At 46.0% G+C, this 19,724-nt stretch overlaps 1 protein-coding gene across 1 annotated transcript in view; it reads left to right on the plus strand.

The window, feature by feature from the left end:
- The first annotated feature begins 15,696 nt into the window (after positions 1-15,696).
- The window catches only part of ATP1B1 (ATPase Na+/K+ transporting subunit beta 1), a 32,560-nt gene continuing 28,532 nt past the window's right edge, over positions 15,697-19,724 (plus strand). The window contains exon 1 of the mRNA XM_081908550.1: positions 15,697-16,199. Coding sequence (XP_081764676.1) covers positions 16,103-16,199 — 97 coding nt within the window. The 5' untranslated portion in view covers positions 15,697-16,102. The remainder of the gene's footprint in view (positions 16,200-19,724) is intronic.

The raw sequence follows: 19,724 nt of genomic DNA on the forward strand, positions 1-19,724 counted from the left end.
CTTGTGTCCTAATGGGAGCAGGACGTGGGAGCAACTACAACCTCCTTTGTAGCAACTGGAACACCAAAAGTTTCTCCCCCATGAACCCTCCCCGTAAGATTTTCAGAGGATGCCAGGCTTCAAATACCAATTTTGTCTCTTGCAAATTCAGCAAGGTTGAGTCTTCTCCCTTGTGGCCCATGACACCAGAGACAGCACAAGAGCCTGTATCTCCTGAGGGGGGAGACCACCCCCTCTCTTCTTCCTCCTCTCCTTCTACTCTTCATCATCCATTCCCCACCTGTTGCTACTGCCGACAGAAGCATCAGTGTCACCATACTGCCCATTTCACCTATTTTTCTGCCCTGCTCTCCTGCCACACTCTGAGAAAGGACCAAGCATAAGGGCTTGGTCCTTCCTCAGAGCAATGAATTCTGGGTAAGTTGGCCAGGAAACTGTTTGCTCTATTATGATGTTTTAAAGCCAGACTTCCAGCCACTGCAGCAAAATGGCAGGTCTAGGCAGTCTCCCAACCGCCTTGTTCAGAATGCATCACTCTGAAGAAAAACACACACCCTTGGCCTTTTCTCTGAGCAAGGTAGGAAGGAGGGGGAAAGCCAGGTAGAAGCTTTGTGTGGGTAGCAGTTAGGGATGAGAGAGAAATTCAATTCAATTTGTCTTTAAAGGCATGTCTACATAATGCACACTTGTCAAAAGATTATTTGAACCAAAGCCATCTTTTGAAATGTGCAGCTCTCCAAACTTTGCATTGCAATGGAACTTTCCCCTCCTACCCCATCTGCCCCGCTCCCCAAATCTGCTCTGGAGGGTTGGAGAAATACCAAAAGCAGATTTATTGGGTTCATGAGTGAGGAAAGGGGGAAACATTCCATTGCGTAAGAGGAAATCCTTGTACGGATGGAACAAGGGAGTTAGCACTGGAATGGATTCCATCCTCTGCGTTTTGAGGGTATAATTTCATTGTGACATGTATCCCCACAATTTTTGAATTTTTAGTTATTTTAGTAAACATTTGTTTTATGCATGCTTTTAAGTGGGGACTTCTTTAACATATTCTACTTGTCTGTAGTGCTGAAATATAATTTTGTTTTGTTTTGATATTGTATGCAAACTAATTCAATAAATTCTAGTCTATCCTGCTTACATCCACTGATATCAGTGATTCTACTCTGAGGATGACTAACATTCACCCAAAATTAATAAATGCAGTTTTCAAGAACTTTTCAGGAACAATCTACCATCATGCGAATAAACTGCACAAAGGGTCTTTGTATTTCTTTTTCTGAGTTGTAATTGTTTTCTTCGTCATCTTTAAATCTTTTTTTTTATTATTCTGTAAAATTTGTAGAAATAATCCCCATGCTCCCCGACCCTGAATTCCCTGCACATGTACAAAGAAATATACAGTAGCATCAGATGTATTCATCTTACACTCTGTTGGAGCCACGGATTGACTGATTGTTATACACTCCTGTTCATTGGCTTTATCATACTGTAGGACAGCTCTAGACTTCAAAGTCAGATGCTCATGGAGCAGACAAAGTATTTCCAGATCAAGGTCCCTGGTGATAGGGGTGGATCGAAGTGTTTGCCTTTAGGGTAGGTTTCCCATTCATAGGGGATTTCATATGTTAAGACATCACTGCATGGAGAGGAATGGCTCTCACTCCCCTTTTGTTTTTGTTTATAGCCTCTGCAGACAGCTCACTGCAAAGCTGATCTAACTGGGTGACAGGGCATCTGTTGACATGAGAGTCTGTCTTTGCAAGGAAAAAGATGAGAAAGGCAATTTTAATTAACACAACGGGACTTGCACTCTATAGAAAGGCATGCCCAGAAATCATGCTGAAATTATGATTTAGGCTGAGTTGATGTGGGGGCTGCTACAAGGAGACAGTCGAAAGGAAATGCCTGCTGCACTCCTCACACTCATGCAAATTAAATTAAGGATGGGGAGAAATTTGATTCAGTAAAGGCAATTGGCCCTTTCTGAAATAACATGCAAGCCAAAACACAGCCTTCACAGTTCTCTGAATCATCTCTAAGCAAGCAATGTGCATAAAAATGCATATATTAGGGTAAAGTTCGCAACAACAAAAAATGCAAATGTTTGGGAAAATAATTAGGGGGGATTAAGGGGAATTGCTTTGCAAAAAAATTATATTAGGCCAAATGCATACAAACATGTGCATTATGAAAAATTTGAACTGGGGAAGAACCCCACAAACTGATGCAAAAATGTGGAGAACTGAACTTTATTTCTGAAAAGCAAATAAACGAAATCAGCAAATTTGCCCCTCTCTACCTGAGATGTACATAGGTTAGTGTCAGAAGTAGTATGGCCTGTCTAAAGACATGTTAAATGCTGCCAGTACTACTAGTATTGATTATGGTTATAGTACTGATAGTGATAATGGCTGGTTTATTGTTTGTTTATATTTCATAAAATGTATATACCACATTTAAAAAACACACCTTAAAGCAGTTTACAGAAGAGACTCACCTAACATGGTAGCTGACATAAAATAATCTGTTAGGTATTAAAACCATGGCAGCTGCCACCACGAGTTATGAGACTAAGAGCGAGTTCACACATTCACCAAACAAATGTTCATCTACACATGGAGGATGTTTTTCGGTTTCTCCTGAAAGTCAATAATGTGGGAGAAAAACACACTTCTCCAGAGAGGGCATTCCACAACTGAAGAACTACCACTGAAAAGGCCCTGACACTGCTTAACACCAACTGAGCCCCCCCCCCCCACTGGTGGCACCAACACCAAGCTCTCACCTGCTGATCATACGGTCTGAGATGGTTAATATTGGGGAAGGTGCTCTTTTAGGTACTTGATTCACAAGCCATTTAGGGAGGTGTATGCTAGTACTTGCTTTTGAATTATGGTGCTGGAGGAGACTCTTGAGAGTCCCATGGACTGCAAGAAGAACAAACCTATCCAGGAAATCAGCCCTGAGTACTCACTGGAAGGACAAATCCTGAAGCTGAGACTCCAATATTTTGGCCACCTCATGAGAAGAGAAGACTCTCTGGAAAAGACCCTGATGTTGGGAAAGATGGAGGGCACAAGGAGAAGGGGACGACAGAGGACGAGATGGTTGGATAGTGTTCTCGAAGCTACCAGCATGAGTTTGGCCAAACTGCGGGAGGCAGTGGAAGACAGGAGTGCCTGGCGTGCTCTGGTCCATGGGGTCATGAAGAGTCGGACATGACTAAACAACTAAACAACAACAACAAGCAAATGCTAGTACTAACTCCTTATATTGTGCTCAGCCAGTGCAGAACTTTCAGGACCAGTGACACATGGTCCCATGAGGCTGCCCCAGTCACCATCCTAGCAGCCACACTCTGCACTAGCTGCGGCTTTGGAAAGTCTCCAAGGGCAGCTCCACACACAGTGCATTACAGTAGCCTAGATGAGAGGTCAGCAGAATAGGAACAACTGAGGCCAAGTTATCCCTGTCTAGGAACAGCTGTAGCTGGCAAATCAGCCTCAGCTGGCATAAGCCTTCCTTGGAATCCAGGAATATTCCCAGGCTATGAATCTGTTCCTTCATGGGGACTGCAGCCGCTTCCAGAACAGGTTGCACTTAATTCCTGAACACTTCCACCTCACCAGGTTTCTAAGGAGACTCCCTAATGCCATAGCACTGGAATCTCACAGAGGCCAAGTCAGGCTTCCCTGTCGCTTTCCAGCCCAGTTGGAAAACTGCCTCACCTTTGTTCCCTTTCATAGCCCTTGCTTATGTCACCTCCAGCTAAGGCAGGGGAGAAGGCCTGTCCCCTTCAGTTCGCCTGTTAGAAGTTTCTTCAGCTTGTAGTTTCTGTGGCAACCCTTTGGCCCAAACGTACATAACACAGCCAATACTTAACAGGCTATTTACTTAATATAGAAACTGGTTTGACCATTTTAGCAGTCGCTTCAGTGCCATCTTACAGCCGTAAAATTGCACGATTGGAGGGAACCCAAATCCCATTTAGTCCAACTCCAATTGTATTATATTACAAAAGATTAGTAAGCCAGTAGTTATGGAAAGAGAAGATGGATTATGCAAGGAATATTCAGATTGGGCCAGCATGCCAAAAATGGCGAAGGGATACTGGGTGGAGATGCATGGAACAAATTTAGGTTAATGGGGGAAGTCTAATAAATTTAACCCTGCAGTCCTGCAGTTCCTGGGAGGTGCCCATTGAAAGCATCAGTTCTCACTCTTGTAGGATGCAGAGAGCACTTTGATATCAGTATGGCTGAAAATGTAGTATGACGACAGATTTGAAGCCATGAGCAGACCACTTTGGCCTCTTGGCTTCCCAGACAAATCGGAAAGGAAACTACTTCAGTCCTCAAGTTAGCATTAGTTTGATTTCTCTTCTGTTATTTCCATAGTTGCCAAAGAAACCAGAAAATGACAAAGGAATACAAGACAACTGTTAGCCCCCTGAAGAATAGCTCAGTTGGCAGAGTCTGAATCTCAGGGTTGTGGGTTCATGTCCCACATTGGGTGAAAGATTCATTCAATGCAGGGGGTTGAACTAGATGGTCCTTGTGGTCCCTTCCAGCTCTTCAATTCAGTGATTCTATAAACCCAACCTGCTAGCACGAGCCTCTCAAGGCAGTGAATGAAGCAATTCAACCATCTTCAGTTTACGCACACACACACACACACGAGTCCTTAGGATTTCATCCTTATGTTTAATAAACTGGCTTTTAAGAAAACGCTCGTCATCAAGTAGGTGTAGCAAAAACAACCAATTCAATACCTACTGTAATAAATCCCAAAAGTCATCATGAAAACTATCAGACAGCTCAGCATAAATTCAGCATGCTGACTTTCGGCAATGTCGAAGGAAGTTAGGATGGAAATGTGCATTGTTGCAAAGCAGCATGGTTTCCTGTGCAAGAGCTGATAGGAGAAAAAGGGAAGGAAGGGAAATGCAAAGACGACCTATTGCGTGGAAGGAGGGGTGGAGAGAAGTTCTTCAGGAGGCCACAGTAAATCAGGAGGTTGTCCTCTCCAACAGGACACTAGGAGGGGTGTCTGTGATTGAATTGTTCCTTATGATTTTTTGAGAGCCAGACATCCTTGCTCTTTGATAATAAGATGCCTCTTGGTTATCCAGCAAAAAAAAATCAACCACAGGGAAAAGAGAAGAGTGGGTTGTTTCCAATATGGTACCATACGTGCCTGATTTTCATGCACCACATGACAACTGCAATGTGTGTGTTCATGCTGCCTCTTCTTGGAAACAATCTTATCCCCACCCTCCTGCTGCCACCTGAGCGCCAAATCAGTGCATCCCTTGCATGAAAGCTTTCTTACCAAATTATGGAAAGGTAAATTTTGGACTGAGGGGGTAGATTTCTTTCTTCAACTCATAGAAGGGCCAGCTGATCAGGAGATCCAACCAGGTTTTTTTGTCTTAGCAGCAAATGACATGATGCTTGTTTGACAAGATCTACGGTATGTCATGGCCCCAGACCAGGAATCCTTGAAGACAGAGTCCTTCAACAGTGGCAGCCCTGAGGAGGAAAAGGATGATCCCCCATGTAGAGCTGTAATCAATGGAACTACAATGTTTGGTCCACAGACTCCTTGGAAAATCAAGATACTCCCAAGGAGGCATACTAACAAGTCTAAGAAAACAGCTGCAGAAGAAGACACTGGCCCATTAACTGGCTAGATTCAGGGATGCAGCCTCTAGTCAATAAATAAATACTTAGCCAAGGCTATAAAGATCAGACAGTTGCCCCAGGACATTGCTGAGACAACTTGTATGTTCTGCCTCAGTTATAGGATTATTAACTTGGTACTGAAACCTGGACCTCAGTCCCTCTCCAAGGTGCTGATCCTCCATTATTTTGCCTTCTTGTCTGTTTGGGAGCCTGGACTTACCAACTTTGCCCTTGCTTCGGCCACCACCTACCTATGGTGGTGGGCCTCCCTATGGATCAGGACAATCTGTTTCTCAGGGAGGACACGTTGGTTGGTATTGATTACTGCATGCCTGAGAGTTGATGGCATTCTTCATCAAGGGACGGACGGACATTTGGCTCTTCCAACACAAGCGGAGTCTGTCTTCCCTATAGAAGGTTCATTCCCCAGCATCTCCTGGTAGGGCTGGGAGACAAACTCTTCCCTGAACCCCTGGAGCCATTGTCAGTCAGTGTAATAGACAATGCTGAGCAAAATGGACCCAGGATCTAACTCAACATAAAGCAGCTCCTTATGTTCTTCCTATGTTCGTAACACAATACCTGTTCGCTAGATACATATGACTTTACTGGGCATTTCCTGTGTATCTCTACATCAATATAATATTTGCAAGGGGCACTCCTATTTGCCCAAACTCCTGATTGTCCAGGTGCTGTGTTGTTTTCCATATCATTCTGATAAACTGTGATACTTTCCCACTTTTTCCCAGGAAAGGCTCTGAGGTGCTTATTACCATATTTAAACCTAACATAACTACATTAAACTGTTCCATTATAACAGAGGAAGCTGTGCTTTTAAAGGTATTTTATTATATTATCTAAAACAAGCAATATATAATTGAGAGAAGCACAAGTATAGTAACAATTCACTTCACTTTTTTCATTAGGATATTGGATGCAAATCAGAAATGAGGACAGCCAAAGTATATAGACTTGTCCAAAGTAGAACAGCCAAATAGACTATGCAGATCCAAAATCGACCTGTTGTGAAAGATATGGGCAGATCCAGGCCACACATTCAAAGCAAATTCAACACATTCAAAACCATGACTTCCCCAAAAGGATCTTAGGTTGAACAGATGCTCAGAACTTTGCATTTTAACATCAGAAATAAAAAAGATTTCTTTTAAAAAAGGGAAATGAACACCAGGAAGAAAGGGGGGCAGCCTTGTTTTGTACCAAAATTCAACTGCATTTATTTTGAGTCAACATCCATTCATTTGTATTGTTTCTTTAGATTGTGAATAGCACATACTGCCCTTTCAAATTTGGTGCTAACTTGATAGTGGGATATGAATTCTAAATTCCAATCAACGCAATCAAAGGCTTTGAATACACTCAACGCCACTATTGCTAACACAGTTTTATATAATTTACAGTAAGCCAGCACATTTAAAAATCACCCGATCGTATCAGCAATCTTGGGATGCAGGGTGTAACCATGTTTTTAATCTAGCTGTTTAGAGGCCATGGAAAATTTAGCATTTTGACTTAAATAGGTTATCGGGTGGTATGATTACATCTTAGCCCAGTATTGTCAACACTGGCTGGCAGTGATTTTCCAGGGCTTCAGGCAGGAGTCTCTCCCAGACTTCCTGGGAGATGCCAGGGATTAAACTGTAGACCTTCGACATGCAGATCAGATGCTCTACCCCTGAGCTGCAGCCTCCTAGTCAACTTACTTATTTAATGCTATACCACCCTATATCTAAAGTTCTTTGAGCAGCTGATGAAAACAATCACATTGTGTTACAATAAAAATACAGTAACAGCTAACCATATTCCAACAGGGACAGGATGTTGGCTGGGGTTGATGAAGTTGGGAGTCCACAGCATTCAGAGAGCACCTGGTTGGAAAAGACTGACCACAAGCCATACAATGGAAGTGTTGTGTTGTGTTGTGTTTTATTCCCCCCCCCCATCTTATAATATTTTTTATATTCATTTTTTAGCATACAAAAATTTTAAAGACATACCACACAAATTATTATACATATGTCCTTGTTTGGACTTCCTTCAGCATCTCTGATAGCCTTCCGTCTTGATTATTTCTCCTGCAATTCTTAACTTCATATTGCCTTTACATTTTCTAGCAAATCATTTCTCCCTTTCCATTTTTACAATATTTCTTAACTTACTCCTCACAGAACTTCTTGTAGTCCTACAAACGTAATCTGATCATCACAGATACTTTTCAGATACTCAGTAAATTTAGTCCAGTCTTCAGTAAACCTCTGGTCCCGCCGGTCTCTGATCCTTCCTGTTAACTTGTCTAATTCTGCGTAGTCCATCAATTTCATGAAAAATTGGATGGAAAGTGATGAAAGTGTTGTGTTGTGTTTTGGAGTACCAACAAGTTTGTAACTAATCAGGGAGCAATGACTAAGGTTTTTCTAGTCTTCTACTTGGGAAAATCTGCTCCTTTATAATGTAAGTTCACCAATTTAGCAACTCAAACAAAATTAGAAGGTGGGAAGTTTTCTTTCTTTGCATTCCACATGCATGCACTCGAATCATCTTATTACATTATTTCAAGCACCATCCTTATCCTTTTTTTTTGTCCCATTAACCTTTTATCCATGGGTTTCTAAAAGGGTATGTACCTTTTTGCTTAATGTAGTGCAAAACTCCCTCAGGGGCAAAACCCAATATGTTCTAGAAAGTGAATTATAAAGGAGAGGTGGGGGGAGGAATGTATTTCACTACTTTTAATAGGTACAGAATACATACTGGCACAATTCCTTTCCTTTTGACAGAAGAGGAGAGTGATTTTTGGCCAGTATCAAGCTTAGGAAGGATTTGAGAGGTTTCAGCTGCCAAACCCACCTTCGGTGATGGCTGCCTGTCTTTACACTGGCCGGCTGCCACAAATGAAAGAAAACCAAGAATGCCAGAGTTGATCAGAAGTTATGTGCTTGCTGCACCACAATTTATTCTGCAGGATATGTGGTTCTTCCCTGAGGGAACTTCTCTCTGTATTAAGCAAAAAGGTGGATGGTGCCAAACTTTATGGGGAGGAAAGCTTTCCTACATGCTACAAAGTTTACTAGAGATGTTTATTTAATATAAATTTTTGGTTTTCAGTGAGAAGTCAAAGTCCCATTCCATTGTGTTTTGTAAAGGTTGTTTTAGGGACACTGGGTCCACCTTATACCAGGTCAGGTCCAGCTACCCCTGTATTGTCTGCTCTGACTGGCAGAAGCTCTCCAAAGTCTCTGGCAGAGGTCTTTTCCATCACCTGCCAACTGACCCTTCTAACTGGAGCTGCCTAGGATTGGACACTGGGCCTTTCTTACGCAAAGCATGTCATTAAGCCATGATCCATTATTTTGGATAAAGGACAAATTTTTCTTTCTTTCTTTTATATATATATTTTAATTAATTTTCACAATAAACAATCATTAGATTTAAAAGAAAAACACTCACAAAATAAAACAATTAAAAACATCTAGATACACTCTTAATATTGATCCATATTTCGGATTCCTTGAAGCTACCAGCATGAGTTTGACCAAACTGCGGGAGGCAGTGGAAGACAGGAGTGCCTGGCATGCTCTGGTCCATGGGGTCACGAAGAGTCGGACACGACTAAACAACTAAATAACAACAACAACAACGAATCCCCTGACTTCCCTCCACTTCCTTCCCTCATTCCTTTGTATAATTTTCATTTATGCAAATATTTATCTCTAATTAGTTCCTTATTTAAACATTATCCATAACATTGCAAGTGGGTTTTTTTTTAAACCCTGCTAATGTATTGACTTCCTTACATTGCTTTTGCATATATGCATTAAACATTTCCCATTCTTTTTTATATTTGTTGTTGTCTTAATTTCTAAGTTTCCCAGTTAAGTTAGCCATTTCCATATATTCCATTAACTTAATTTGCCAATCTTCTTTAGTAGGGACTTCAACACAGGCAATACCTGACAGCCAGAACCAGAACTTTGGAAGATGCGTGGATAATGCATGTGACTGAGCATCATTATTGCGAGGGGGATATTTTTATGGATTGTATGGCTCAGACAACATAGAAATTTCACTGCTATGAGTGGTTAGCTCACTGCACAATCCAGACACACTACCCAAGAGGCTATATTTTCTGTGACAAGTTTTATTTTTAAAAATATATATTTAAAAATCTCTTCATTTGTTTTGTGAGAAAAAGTCTGTTTCCACCTTTCAGCGTTTTTAGCCAATGAATGAAGCCATAGCAAGGATGAACATTTAGAAAAGTAGTTCTAGCCAATCAGACAAAGAGAATATTGCAGTGAAACACCCATTATCAAGACCTCCTTTGGCTGTAACTGGCTTGTAGATAAATCCATAATGATGCCCTTCAGAGGTCTATTGTCAAAGGCTTGATATGGATTCATATTCTTATATCCAGTGAGTTTATGATGCAGATGGGATTTGAATCAAGGCATCCTTCCATGGGAGGCTACTAGCATCCTGGAATGAGTTCTCCTTTCCATTCTCTGAATGCGCTAGTCTCCAAACCAACCAGTGAACCAGGAAAGTAACCCACAATGCTGAGCAAGTGAGAAAAATCAAGTGCTTCACTCTTGCTTCTCAATCAGAGATGAGATGTTGTGCCACCCACTTCCTGCCTTCCTGGCCATGTGGGCTGGAGGATGGTAGCATAGATGAAATATGTATTTCAGTCCCATCTGTTCCATGTTGCCAGCCTACCAAATGTTTGGCTGGAGGTCCCTTCCTACACACTCAGGAGTCGTATTTTCAGTGCTCAACAGCGAGCAAAGATTGGGGAATCCTGCTTTTCTGAAGGTGACACCTCAAAAGATAGGGAAGCCCCTATCCCCAAGTGGAAGCTGCAGTTCAGCTGTTGAAACAAATGTGCATAGTATTAAGGAGTTATTAGACCATTTTTATTCTGCTACAGCATGTGCATGTTCACCAATTATTTCTACCCCAAGAACAGGTGTGGATCAATCAGATTCAATAAGCAACGCGTTTGCTTCCACTTCTTGATTTACTAGGAATATTCCTGGAGGCAGAAGTGTGTATTCATGAGGAATGAAGGCTTATTATTTGGTCTACACCAGGCCCTACACAGAGGATTGTATTTAACATAGTGCTAAGGCTAAGATTAAGCCAGCCCAAGAGGTTACCTTGCACAATGGAACTTTCTTCCCATCTCCTGCCTCCTCCTCCTCCTGACACCCTAATTCCTCCAACCCTCCAGAGCAGATTTGGGGACGGCGCACTGGCTTCCACCAGCACAACAATCTAGTTGAATATGGTCCATAATGAGTAAAATCCATTTGCATGGACTAGGCCTTAGTAATATAATTAACTGGATGCCCGCAATACATTGGTGGGGATGCTTGAAATCTGCTGCATGGTTCAGCTTGCCACCGTAAGCCTGGTATTTCCAAACATTCTAACATGGAGAGGGCAAAAAGGAGATAATTAGTCTAATAGTTGTTGATGTCACAATGGGCCTTAGTTATGTACCGAGACGCTGAAGCTCAGATTAGAAGGGGAAAAGTACTGGCAGCAGGGGAGGCCTTTCAGAAAGACAAAAGCTCCTTGAATCATTAAAAAAAAAAAACAACCACACAAACACGTTTATTTATTTATTTCCATTTATGAACCACTTCCTGTAATGTAAAACATCTCAAAGTGATAAAACAATATAAAAACGTCAACAATGAAAACATAACCATCTCACACATCAAAGCAATGAAAGCAATTTCATGCACACAAAAACAATTTGTTCGAAACATGACCATTTCTAAAATAGTAACTTAGTTATCTGCCATCACAAAAGACAAGGAGAAAAGGACCTCTTGGACACAGGGACACACACAACTCAGTAATGCGAGCACGGAAATATGGCTTTGCTTACTGCTGTTCCTAGTGGAATAGAGCTATATGCAGGTGGCGGAGGCTACATCCCAGGGGGCAATGGCACAACTTTCTCAAACACAGGCTCCAATTATATGTTAAGGCAGTAGATCCGAAGTTTTAAATGCAGAGCTACCCAATTTGCAGGTATGGGACATGTAGGGATGGCTGTACCAGTCTATTTTGGGGCCTCTCCATTTCTCATTTTCCCAATCTTAAATCCAGTTCTCTGCATTTCTACAGCAATTTGTGGATTCTTTAAAATCCTTATGAAAATTATTTAGCATATATAGGGGCCAGCAATCGGCTAAAAACTGTGGCAGGATTTTATGTGTTTGTTTTAAAAAGTATTTAGGGACCACTTAAAGAAAGGAGGCCTGCTGGACCTCTAGACTAGAGGGAGGAAATTCCACCAATGTGGGGCCAACACTGACAAGGCCCTGTCCACTAACGTCAGTTGGGTTGATGGGTACCATGGACAAGGCCTCTGAGGCCAATCTTAGGACCTGGGTTGGTTCATTCATATGAGTACAGAATAGTCCTAACCTGACCCTGATCCCAAACCATTCAGCACTTTAAAGATTTGTGCTATCCCTTTAAACTGAGCCCAGAATGGGTAATTAGCCTGCGCAAGCATCCTGGTGGCCAAATTTTGCACCTGCTGAAGTTTCTGAACTATCTTCAAAGGCAACCTAGTCTAGTTTGGACATAACCAGCACATGTCCTACTGAGGCCAGGTAAATTTACCCTAGATAGGGTTACAGTTAACAAAGCAGCCTAAACTGGTAAGAGTCGCTCCTAACCAATGAGGTCATCTGTGTCCAGGAGTATCCTCCCCCACCCCTTAAAAAACCTATTTTTCCTTCAAGTGTAACGCCAGGCTTCCTTAACCTCCAGATGTTTTGGGCCTACAACTCCCATGATCCCTAGCTAGCAGGACCAGTGGTCAGGGATGCTGGGAATTGTAGTCTCAAAACATCTGGAAGGCCAAGGTTGAGGAAGCCTATGTGACGCCATCCAACCCCCCATTGCAAATCTCTCTCCAAAGCAGTGGTCTTTCCAACCAACATTACTTCTGCATTCTCTTCACTATATTTCAGTCCGTTTACCCTCATTCATCCCAAAACTACCAGCGATCAATAGGCCCTATGTTGGGGGGTTGTACTATGGAAGAAACAATCAAAAGTTTTCTGCACCCCCTATCCCCATGCCCCTTTGGCCACTTATACTCACCCCAACTGCTGTACATCCTTATGGGGCAGACCAGCATTTAGATCAGGGGTTGTCAACCTACTGCCCACTAGTGGGCATTTCAGGATTCTAGGTGGGCAGTAGGGGGTTCTATGGCACAAGCTGAATCCTCCTTCCATCGAGCACTGGCGGGCGGTAAGGAAATTTCACCATCAAGAAAGATGCATTAGTGGGCAGTAGGTATAAAAAGGTTGACTACTCCTGATTTAGATAGATGGACCTTCCATCTCTGCTACTTCTTTAATTTACCTATTCCTTTCCCAAATCTTTCAACTTTCTGTTTCTAACCAGTATTCAAGTGGAAGCAATGAATATTCTCGCCAATGCACTCACAGACACCTGGATCATTAGAAAGCCATGATAACACGAGCAATTTGCACTGGGCTGACAATCAGAAAAAAGTGGCCATAAGATGGGGATCTATGCATTTGCTCCTTTTGAAAAACGGCAAAGCAGGCCAAACTGCCCACAAAGATAAATGTGCAAATGCATCTAAGGTAAAAGAGTTTGTTTGTTTGTTTGTTTATAAGATACAAACTGCCCTGGTTGGGTGTCAGAGTGGGCAGGTGCACAGAGAGGTGTGTGTGAGAGAGTGCACTCCTGCGTAAGAAGCCATGCAGTGATGGTTTGCTGCCTACACAGTGTAGTAAATGGCTTTCTCCATGCGGAGAGCTCTTGTGTCTCAAGGCCAGTGTATGATTCCACACAAAAGGGGAAGGGGAGGGGATCAAGGGCAGGGGAGAGGCCCTAACTAGAATCAGTAGTAGTGGAAACTGCCTTTAATTTGACCAGCATTCTCTGTATATGTTACTGCAGGGCTCTCAAAGTCCAAAAGCAGCACATTCTTCAAGGTCAAACAGAGAAGGAAACACTTCCTGCCATGTATATTCCACCCACCCTGACAGCCGGATCTCTCCTTCCCTGGTTGTCCCTTTTCTTTTCTTTTTCCTTTTGAAGTCCTGCCTCCTCCTCTCCAAGCACACTTTCAGCTACAGTCCCTTCCCACAGGCCTCCTGCTCCCAGGCCACTTGCCTACAAATACTTGCAGGTGGTTCCAATGCAAACACAGGAGAGGGCTGTGCTGGCATGGGGCTGAGATGTACTATTGACATTCAGCCTCCCATTGTCATCTTTTTCTGCCTGCGACCTGAGCTGTGGAGCAGGGGGCAGTAGCAGGGGGAGGGGAGCAGAAAAGCAGTGTAGGGTGGAGCAGAGCCCAAAGACAGTGGGGAGAGGTCTCCCTCCACAAATATACCATCCCTGTGCACTGCTCTTCCTGCTCAGCTCTCAAGGACTCTGCAGGCATAATGGGAGAACAGGGAATAAGAAGAAGGAAAGTTCCACCATGCAGAAAGCATTATTCCTTGGTCCCTGGGACCATACCCTTGGGTGCTTTCTCAAGGTTCCCAGCTGCCACCTCTGAGGACTGCATAGGAGCAATGGCCCAACAACACCTGGGTCATAGATTTTGTAGAGTTGGATGGTCAGAAGGTCATTAGTCCAGCCCCCTGCAATGCAGGAATCTTTTGTCTAACATGGGACTCGAACCCATTTCTCTGAGAGCCTCATTCCCCACCGACTGAGCTATCCCAGAGATTCTGCCCAGCAAAGGGCATAGCTGTACTGTACATTTTGGGATGTGAATGGTGAATATCTGGAATCTCCTGCAGCACTGGGGGTTGGGGTGGGGGGAGTCCTGGGACTACCTGACCTTTCGGATGAAGCAATCTGGCCGCGCGGGCAACGACTTTCCGCAATGGGGAAGGTGGCTGCCTCCACGAAGCCGCGCTAGTGGGGACGTTGACCCAGGGAAGGGCATTCCCCGGGCAGAAAGCTGCAGGGATGACGTTGCAGGCAGGCGGAGAAGCCCCGCCTCCAGCGGGCACCAGCAGCGAACGAGGGACGGGAGGGACAAGCAGGCGGGCAGGGCGCGCGCTCGCGCGCACCTCTAGGGGACGGGAGCTCCTGGATCGGGGCCTCCTCCCAGCCCTTCTCCACCCCGAGATCGGCTGCAGGCGAAGCCGTTGGTCACCATTCCCAGCCGCCGCTCCGGGCAGAACAAGGTGCCTGGCGCGCACCTTTGACCAGGACTTGACGCGGGTCTTTCCACATTCCTTTTAGGAACAGGAAAAAAAGACAAAGGGAAAAACAACAACCCCATATTGCGATTCATGGTATGGACGCAACACGCTGAGAGACCTGCACGGTTTTCAGCCTGCCCCATTTTCACTGCCTGGAAGGGGGGGGGGGATTCCCTAGGCTGGTTTATTTTTTAAGGCAAGACCTTTCCCCTCCTCCCCTGCTGCTTTCTTGACCCACCCCTGGCTGAGCTCAGGTGAGGCGCGCGCCTCTCCCGCTGCCGCTCGCTGCTTCTCTGCGGGACTGGCTGGACACCTTCCCCGCTTCCAAGCAGGCTCCTCGCCCGCCGCCTCCGTCCACCTGCCCCCCGAGCCCAACCCGCCCGCCGCTGCGCCTCCGCTGCCCGGAGAACGCGGCTGCCCTGCTCCCGCCTGCCTGGCTCTCTCTCTCGCTCCCTCCCTTCCTCCCCATGCAGGTGGAGCCTCTCTCCTCTCCCTGCTTCTGCCGCCGCGCGAAGCAGGTGCCTGCCCGGGCGGAGGGAGGGAGAGGTACGCAAGGGAGCGGGAAGAGCCGCCGTCGCCGACAACCTAGCCCGGCTCCCGCCATCTCCTGCGGCTCGCGCACTTGTCCTCTCCTCCGCCCCTCCGAAGCCCCACGCCCTCGCCGGCAAGGCGGCGCTCTCATTGGCTACCGGCATTTGGGTGGGCGGCGCTCGCCCCAGGAGTTGGGCAATATATCCCGCACGAGTGGGAGGGGACACAGCTAATTTTTCTCCTTGGGCAGAGCCAGGTTTCGTGCTTTCTGCTTCCCTTCCCACCCCCCCGGCTTGGGCTCTGGTTCACTCTCCCTCCACCCCGCCCCCAGGCCACCTCCTGCACCGCTTTGCCCGGCTGCCGGTCTCTCTTTCTCTCTCCGGGCACGGATTACTCGACACGCGCGCTTGTCCGCCCGCCTGCCCGCCCGCGCCAGCGCCACCTCGTCAGGGTGGGACGCCCCGCCGGCCACACAAAGACCTTCCTTTGGTCCCCGCGTCGCCTGGAGAGCGCGAGCGCCCTGCCGGCGGGAATTTCGCGGAGAGGACGCTCCGAAGCAAAGGCTGCGGTCTCTGAAGGGGGACCGGACTGCAGAACTCCTGGTCGTGAGGCGACAAGCCGCGCCGACCTCCGCTCATGGCTCGCGGGAAGAAGGAAGGCGATGGGAACTGGAAGAAATTCATCTGGAACTCGGAGAAGAAGGAGTTCCTAGGGAGGACCGGGGGCAGTTGGTGTGAGTATCTTCTTCCTCCATATACGCTTTCTCTCTCTTTTTTTTTTTGCCCTCTCGGCTCCCGTCTTTCCAAACACCCCCCGAGGCGGTCTTGCAGGCGAGCCGCGCGGGAAGGAAGAGCCGTAGTGCGCGCTCGTGTGTGTAGGCAGTGGGCGGCAGGTGGAAGCTCCCCTGTTCGTGCCCTGCCTGGAAATGCTTTTCCACGCGGCTAAATTGCCGCTCGCTCGCCCGCCTCATTGTGATCCGAGGCAGCAGGCGGCTGGGAGAAGGTGCTTTCCTTGCCCGGCAAGGCTGGCTTCTCCACCCTAAGCCTCCCCTGCTGAGCAGCTTCCGACCACCACTTGGTCGGCGTGTCGAGGAGGGAAGCGACCCGCTCTGCAGCGCCAGGGCTGCCTGGGATCGTGCGCGGTGCCAGGCTCGCGCCTTTCCCTGCAATGTGTGACTCGTCGCTCTGTGTTTTTTGCCGGGGTGTGGTGTGGTTTTGGCGTGTGTGGAAAGAAGATGTAGATCTCATTCATTTCGTGCCTCCTCGCTATTTTGGAAGATGCACCTGAGGTTTACTAAGGCTAGCCGGCTCGCTTGCTTTTCCTAGGCGCGACCGTCTAGACAGGAGGAGAGACAGATCGGGGTGGGGGGGAATCCCCAGCTTTCCCCCCTCTTTTTCCCCCCTCGCGATGACTTGGGTCGCTCCGAAGCAGCCTGTTGCCTTTGCGCTAGAGGAAAAAGCCGCTTGCTTCTCCTTTGCGCCTTGCTTTGCTTTCCCCGCCTGCAAAGGTCGTGCTGAAGGGCACTTGATGTAGTGAGCCAAGCCTGAGTCGTGATTGCGGGCAGGGTGGAGGGGGTGGGGGCGACGGAAAGAGGGGGGAGCCCGACACACACCCCTCTTACTCCTCCCCGCCCGCCATGCTCCTCATCAGGAGAGCAGCCACTGCAGCTCCCTCCATTGCCCACTCAGGGAGGGGAAAGGACGCGGTTGTGGTGCCTTGTGTGTGTTTGCATTATCTACCTCTCTAAAATGGCCACGATGAGATGTGATCGTTCGTGGGAACGGAACAGAGAGAGAGTTAGGGTTGCCTTCCAGACTCTGCCCAACCCCAAAAGGGTTAATAATGCATCACAGCTCAAGGTTAGTCAAGGTGACACCTTCCCAAGCAAAGAGGTAATGGAAGGCTGGGTTGGGATCCCTGAGGGAATGGGGAGAGGATGGGGGTGCCACCGCAACCACCCAACCACCTTTGGTACTGACCACACATTTGCTTGGAAGCCGGATTTCATCCTTTTGTCATGCACACCTTTATTTGGGGTAGGCCTGCTTGAGCTGCTGGCAGCGGAGATAAAGAGAAAAGGTCAGGTGGAAAAGCAAAGGGAGCTTTAGGAATAATAAAGTCCTTGAAGGCTGTCTCCTAGCAACTAAACCCAACTTGAATGAGACTGAGGTTCAGGGCCTATTTTTTTAAAAATTAAAAAGTCAAACCTTAATGTTTTTTCCTTGCTACCCTTCACACACACAAACCTCCCCCCCCACACACACACTTTTGCTTCCTGGTCCAGGACTGAGGCCCTTTCCCCAGTTGACCACCTTGGTTCTGCATTGCACATGCCGGCTCAAATGCAAAGGACACTGAAGGTTTTCAGGCAAACACACAGTTTCTCCTCCTCCATTTGCTTACACCTCTGAAAGGTGCCTGAGCATCAAGCTGTTCCCACTGCTTTTCCTTCTTTCAATATGACCCTTCATAATGCTCCATTTGGCCATTGACTGTATTCTAACCTGCTTTGTGGAGAAGGTAGCATTTATTTTGAACAGGCTCCTTTGATGACAGACAATAAGCGCTTAACACAACCCCCCTCCCTTTGTTGTTAGCAGATAGAAAAGTCTGTAGCAATACCCATAGGGGTAGAATGGAGCATGCCCAGAGCTTTTTGGCACTGGAAGCATTGAGATTTGTCTGCCCTTGAAGGGAAGGGGAGGGTGCCCTTGAATCTCCTCCTCCTCCCTCTGCTGAGGTTTCCGCAGGTGATCTTGAGTGTCTCTGTAGATACATCCATCAGAGGAGTTTCCGTCTTATCTAGAACTTTCCATTCCCTTCTAAAACTCTTTGTGCAAATTTAGAAACATCTCTGATTACTAAGGCCAAAACAGCAAACGGATCCAAGGAAAGGGGGAGCAGAAAGATTGTTCGTAAGGAATAAGAATGGTTTTATTTAAGAGGACCTGATGTTATAAATAGCTTCTTCTTTTTTAAAAGGTAGCTGGGGGAAGAGAAAAGGTTACGGTGTTATTTTTGAAATGATTCACGTATTGGTATAGGAACTTTTTTGTAGTCACGCATGAGTTTCTGCCAGCTGCTGCTGCCAGACTTGCACCGTCTCCAGCCAGTTAGTGTCCTGTTGGAAGTGCCACATATCCGGAGCTTCCCGGTTCAAATCCTTGGCCGCAGTCTGCATAGAAGGCAGATGCAAAAGGGGATTCTTGCCTAACTGGGATGAGAGAGGAGCTGGAGTCCACAGAGAGACTGAGCTACAAAATGGGTGTTCAGACAAAATCCCGTCTTCAGAGACTCTGTTGCTTAGAATCCCTTAGAAGCAAAGATGCCTGGTTGCTGGAAGGGCCAGTAAAATGTCCCTGATTTCCTCTTTATGAACAGCTAGAACAGCTGAGGCTCTTACCTGTGTCTTAGGAAATAAGCTGTTTTGTTTCTTTTATAACCCATGCACTTCCTTCATATAGTAGATGCCTTCCATAGCGCACAGTAGGCTGTGTACTTTGATGTGGTTGCTTCTTTGTTAACACCCTGGTCAGAAATCTGACTTAAAACACCTGACTCCTCACTCTCTGAAGCACTTTGATTTTATTATTATTAAAGTAAAACCTACCCACAGCACCTTGCTGTAAGGGGACATACTCTTTGGCTCGTTACAACAGCACCTCCTATGACTGTACTCTGGAAAAAATGTCCAAATCTCTCTGACGTCACAGCTATTTGCCTACTGCTGCCTGGTTACCGAAGAGTGTGTTAGCCCCAAGTGTGCAAAAAAAAAAGTACTGCTGCTGGTCTCCATGTCTAATTTCCCTCAAAGGAAAACGAAAACAACCCCTGTTTGATTAGGGTTTCACCTTTCACCGGCAACTTCTCTATATTGGTGTTCACTCCTTTTAAAGGACTATTTTAGCACTTTAGATAGATATTATTTCCCCCCTTCCGAAGAATGTTGGGAAGTATAGTTTAAGGGTGCTGACAGTTGTTAGCAGACCCCTGTCCCCCTGAAAGAAATAAAACCATGAGAGCTCCCAGGAAAAAGGGATTGAGTGTTAAACCAGAATTGTAGCTCTGTGCGGAGAATAGGATCTCATAACAACACCCCTTAGAATCATAGAATCTTAGAGCTGGAAGGGACCCCAAAGGTCATCTACTCCAAACCCCTGCAATGCAGGAATCTCAGCTAAAGCATCCATGACAGGTGGCCACCCAACCTCTCCTGTTTAAAAACCTCCAAGGAAGGAGAGTCCACCACCTCTCATGG

Source organism: Podarcis melisellensis (assembly GCF_964234715.1).
Source record: "Podarcis melisellensis genome assembly, chromosome: 4".
Taxonomy (NCBI): domain Eukaryota; kingdom Metazoa; phylum Chordata; class Lepidosauria; order Squamata; family Lacertidae; genus Podarcis; species Podarcis melisellensis.